Here is a 5,805-nt window from a genome sequence, read left to right as displayed (position 1 = left end):
CTCTTAACATGCCGAAACAACAATGCACAAAGGAAAAGAAAAATGAATAAAAATACTGATTGTAGCAGGTTGTTGATAAGTTCTCTAACTACAACCCCTGGCAAAAATTATGGAATCACCCTGTAAATTTTAATTCCCAAAACTAACACCTGCATCAGATTAGATCTGCTCATTAGTCTGCATCTAAAAAGGAGAGATCACACCTTGGAGAGCTGTTGCACCAAGCGGACTGACATGAGTCATGGCTCCAACACCAGAGATGATGATATGGAGCTGCATGTCAGGCAAATGCACTGTGGAGATGACTGTGGTTCATTCTTCTATCAATGCACAAGTTTACATTGACATGTTGGACAGTTTTCTCATCCCTTCAATTGAACAGATGTTTGGAGGTGATGAAATCATTTTCCAACATGACAATGCATCGTGCCATAGGGCAAAACCAGTGAAGGCTTTCCTTGGAGAAAGACACATTCAGTCCATGTCATGGCCTGTAAATAGTCCAGATCWCAACCCAACTGAAAACCTGTGGTGGAAATAGAAAAAAATGGTCCACAAGAAGTTCCAACCTACGAGCTATAATCTTGTAAATATTCCCTTGAAATGACATGTTGACTTTAGTGGAGAAATGTCAAACTCAAAAAATAAACAAGAAAATTAATTAATTATTTCAAAAAATTAAAAAGAACTTACCTGTAATTTATTCTTTATAAAGGAACTTTATGTGCTATAATTTTTCTACTATATCAGAGCACTTCAATTCAAAAGACTGATATTAGATAAAAATAAAGTACAGGAAAGTTGTTCAAACTTCTGTCTTCCTTCAGACATTTGTTGGATAGTGATGCTGCAGGTTAAAGTGCCTGTTGTTTATCGACAGCTGGCTGGATGACTTCTTTTTGTATAAAGGCAAAACTGGAGGTTAAAACACAAGTTTCATGTCATGAATGTTTTTAGTAGATGTATTTTATGTTGGTTGTTTCCAGCCAAATAACTGCACTTTAACAGCTAATTTAACCAGARAGCTAAATATCTTTATGTTCAATGCTTTTTGTTGAGTGACACACTTGTGTTTGGTTGTAATACAGTAGAATCCCTGAACCATCGCTTATATGTTCAGTCTTAAATTTTATTCAAGGTGGTATTAAAAAGGTCTTAAAGAGTAACTTACCCCAAAATTAACTTTTTTTAGCTGATAAACTGTCTAGAATGTGTCTAAAATGTTATATAGTACTGTTTCTGNCTGAAAACAACAAATCCTACACACTGTGCCTTTAATGTGCTGCTTCCCTTGCTTCAGCCACCTAACAGTTTGACAGAATCTTCTTCTCATAAGATTTGGGGATGGCCATCACAAGAGGCAAAAACAACATTATGGTCACAGCTCAGGGCACATTGAAGATGTGGAACATGGACCACTTGGACTGAATGTTTCTGCCTAAGCTGGGATTCAAAAGAAGCTCTGTTGGAGGTGGGGATTCTGCTGCCAAGGGCAGTCTAGCATCTTCTCCTGTCATCTGGTCCAACTCACCAACAAGTAATAATAATTAGTTGACAATTACGCTTCATTGGTTAACCAAATGTTCAAAACTTACAGCTACAGGTCAGATTACATGACTACTGTAATCCATTCAGTGAATTCTGTCTGCCCCAMTGTATCATACCAGTGAGACATATTCAAAGAAACCTAATCAGCAGCTCCAACAACCTTTCATTGCAAAGAAACAAACTCTACTCTGAGCTCCYCTCGAACGACGGAGCTTCTCTCCTAGATGGACCAGTCGATCAAGAGTTCTTCCTTTTAACTCAATTGTTTCTTCACCACAGCAGAGAGAAACAATGCTCTCTTTACTGCAGATAAGGCCCCATCATCTGCTTTGTCCTACCATTCCTCATAAAAAAACTTCAAGATACACTGACACCAGCACTTCAGGCTAAACCAGGAAACTGATTTTCTATTTACATTTAAATCTAAGAACAAATTAAAAAATCAACAAGGTAAAGAAAAGAAGCACAGACCTCTATCGGTGCATCTGTATATCTCAGCAGAGAAAAGGATCTTACCTTGAACAATGAGATGCACTTTTGTGGACTTTGGTTTTTTGTCGGTCAGGATGGAGCAGACATAAGGCCCCTCATCATGAATATCGACATTTTGAATCATGATGCTGTACTCCGTGATAGCAGTGTTTTCCATCAAGGTGACGCGAGGATCCAGACTCCACTTCTCACTTCCTGCAAACAGAATGGTGGTGCGATTGAGCCAAGCCACTCGTGACACTTTGCTGTCCACACTGCATCTAGTAGGAAGACAGAAAGATTTTCATTAGTTTTTCTCATCACACTTAGTGAAATGATACAATAAACATCAAACCAAACAAAAATTAAACATTCAAGTTGCTTTGTTTTTTGGGTCATTTATTAAATCAAGATGCAATATGTGTATTTTTTAAGATTTATTGGAATCCATTGATTTATTAGATACTTTTTACAAGTTGGCTTTAGTAAACTACTGAAAATGATTGAGTTGTTACACACTTTGATTGAACAAGACTGAATGTAACTGGACTTAAATCTGTACCTGACTGTTGCAGTTGTGAACTGGTCCTTATGAACAAAATAGGATTTACGCACTTACTTATCAAGGTTGAGGTTTACTGTTTTGTTCTGTGTGTTTTTGAACTATTTTGACATTTTAAATGGAATTCAAAATATATATATTTTTGTCATTCATTCTGTTTTTAATTTTTTTTATAGATATCAGAACAGGCAGCTCCTCCAATACAGTCTAATCAGGGCGTAAAATATTCTGTCCAATGGACACTTTCTGCTGGTTGTACCGTAGTGATACAAACATTTAAYCTCACATGAGCTCATCAAATGTAGGAAATGTGTCAAGCAAAACCTGCTGTATCCAACAGAGGAGATATTCTGTYTAAAGATTTATTTGGAGTAGGATGTGGGCCCAGACAGAACACAGAAAACTGTGGAGCACAAAGAAGAGATAAAAAGAAACTGACCATTTTTGCTAAAATGGTTTAAAACTAAATGAACATGAGGGTATTCTAAAAGTTTTGACTGGTGGCGTATACTGTGTATACTGTACTGAAGTACCTAAATGGATAAAAAAAAATGTTTTTGCCTCTGCTTAAATCAAAGCAATAATATAATAATGGTGTCTGTTTTTGACMGCAAAATATCACATGAACCACTGAAAATATTTTAATTAAACTTTCACAAAAATGATTGGTTGGCATCTATAACTCACTTCAACTGGCACCACAGCTAASTGACCTTACAAAACACAAAASCAATTGTAGCAAACACATAAAGGACTACAACTCAAACAATTTATTAAATATTGAGCTGAAGGTTGGTGTTGTGGTAGCTGACAGTCATTTAMAAGAGTGTTTTTCAKCCCTGGTCCTCMAGGCACACCGCCCTGCWTGTTTTAGATGTTTCCCTGCTTCAACACAGCTGATTTCAATTGGTAACTGATTGYRGTTCAACAAAAGCCTGTTCATCTGAATCAGGTGTGTCAAAGCAGGGCAGCGTGCAGTGTGCCTTGAGGACCAGGGATGAAAAACACTGTTTTACAACACAATCTGAGCACTAGCAGATCATATGTGTATCATAATAATTTATAAAGCCAAGCATAATATTAGCAAGGTTTACCAAAATGGCTATCACTTATATAATATCTAGTTGCAGTGTGAAAGTTGTTATCTGTTTTCTTTCACAGAATGATAAAMCTTTAGTTCTGTGTGATTATCTGTTTGTCTTGTTGCACATTTTATTTATCCTAACAAAACATCTAATACAAACTTAAATTCTTATCTCTTACATCTGTTTTGACTTTTTCCAAAATGATGCATTTTAAAAAGGAACCATCCTTGTTGTTAAACATGCAGTCAGGATACAACAAGCTGCTTCAGCAGAACTCAGCAGCTGAATATTTACCTCTGTAATTCAGTTCTCTGCTGTTGTGCTGTTTTCTAATATTAACCTGAAAATACAATTKCATATGACTAATACATTTTCTGACTGTCTGAAAAAATCATTTATGTTGACTTTGACACACAGAGCTTCAACAGCTTGATCAAAAATATATATTCTGAAAAAAACAAAACAAAAAAAAAATGTTTTATCCCAACACACAATTCTGTCAAATAAAATCCTAGAAGGAAACATAACCTTCATGCCAGAGTTTTAAAGTAAGACTGTTATGTTGAGAAATGATTAAGTTGTAGCTGTAAAACTTTAAATTTTGCAGGATGTGTGTTGGAAACAGGTATTGTAAATGTTTTAAGCATTAATGCAATTCAAAGTGTTGAACTCAGATAGTTACAAAAACCAACAAAAAACTTTATTGCTTCAACTTCAGCTGTAGGCAATAATAATACATTATAATTCTAAAACCTTATACTGTAATTTATTTATTTTAAAACCAAATTTTTCTTTTTTTACTAGAAAAAAAAACGTTATTTTTATTCTCTTATAAAAAGAAAACATGCCATCTGTCACATTTCTTCCAGAGTGTTCATGCTTCACTGAACTCTCGACAGCTTTGTGGGACTTTATAGCTCAGCTTTGTTCACAGACACTTGAATTTAAATTGAAGCTAATGGTGACAGGAGGAGTCACGTGTCTCTGCCTGTCCAGCAGTTCTGTCAAAGCAGCACACATTACAGAACCACAGAGAGTCACAAATCTTTAGAAACTGGGAGAAACTGTACAATAAAGAGCCCTGATCACCTGAGGATTTTCTGAAAGCCTGAGCTGCTCAGACAACTCTTGAAGTGTAGATAAATTCCTGATAACTTGAACATWATCAACAGTGTGCTCAGCCAACAACAATTGTTTACTAAATCATGATCATTTTATTATGTTTTTAATATGCAGAGATCTGTTGCCATGGTGGTACTTTAGGTATCACACGCACAAACAGGTTCTTAGAAGTGGCTTTAGAAACAGTTGTTTTCTCTTCAGCTTAAAATGACTCTGTTAAAGGAACTAAATTACAATAGAAACCTAAAAAATATAAACATTGTACAATGACACTGAACCAATTTATCTCAGTCTGATAATAACTCAGACTGATATGGAGCTAAATTGGGGTCATAACTTTTGTTCAAAATGAAAAAAATTGAAACCTAAAAAAAGGAGATTTGAAAATGAAAAACAATTTTGAAACTGAAAAAANGGACCTGAACTTCAGTCAAACAAGACCCAACACTTTTATTCCTGATYTAAWCYAGYGATCATGTGAGCAGCTGCAGCTGTATGCTTTTATTTTTTTCTGTCAGGCTGTCGGAGCGCTCCTCCTCCTCTGTCCGGGGCTGGTGTGGTGTGGGTCGGACAGAGCTCAGCCRAGGCGGCGGTAAACAGCTCCGTTTCCTGATCCAGGGAGAGACAACACGAGTCAGTCCCAGACTGAACTGACTTGATCATTTTAAATGAAATATGTCATGAATCATTGTGTGTGCCATGAAACTTTACTTTTTACAAAACATAATCTGTTTAGAACCATCAGAAATGTTGTCAAAATAAGCTAGCTGTCACGTTCTCTCGTCCTGACCCCCACAGCCCCCCCACCTTAGTAAAGGTGAATGGAATGGCACGATTCTAAAAACCAGAATGACATCRACTGAATGACAGATGGACAAACGGGCATAGACTAATGACACGTTTAAGGCTGGATAATAATTGTGCTTTGAAGTGTTTCTGTGCCCTGTGACATCACATTCCATTTTCAGAACATTCCAAACTAGTGATGTCATCAATGACACAGGTGAACGAACATTC

At 36.4% G+C, this 5,805-nt stretch overlaps 1 protein-coding gene across 1 annotated transcript in view; it reads right to left on the bottom strand.

Annotated features, from left to right (window-relative positions):
• Positions 1-5,805, bottom strand: part of opcml (opioid binding protein/cell adhesion molecule-like) — a gene marked incomplete at both ends in the record, with an annotated part of 12,947 nt that overhangs the window by 4,759 nt on the left and 2,383 nt on the right. The window contains 1 exon segment of the mRNA XM_014028425.1: positions 2,065-2,300. Coding sequence (XP_013883879.1) covers positions 2,065-2,300 — 236 coding nt within the window.

Source organism: Austrofundulus limnaeus, unplaced genomic scaffold (assembly GCF_001266775.1).
Source record: "Austrofundulus limnaeus strain Quisiro unplaced genomic scaffold, Austrofundulus_limnaeus-1.0 Scaffold761, whole genome shotgun sequence".
Classification (NCBI taxonomy): Eukaryota; Metazoa; Chordata; class Actinopteri; order Cyprinodontiformes; family Rivulidae; genus Austrofundulus; species Austrofundulus limnaeus.
This window is presented reverse-complemented; position numbering and strand designations above follow the sequence as displayed.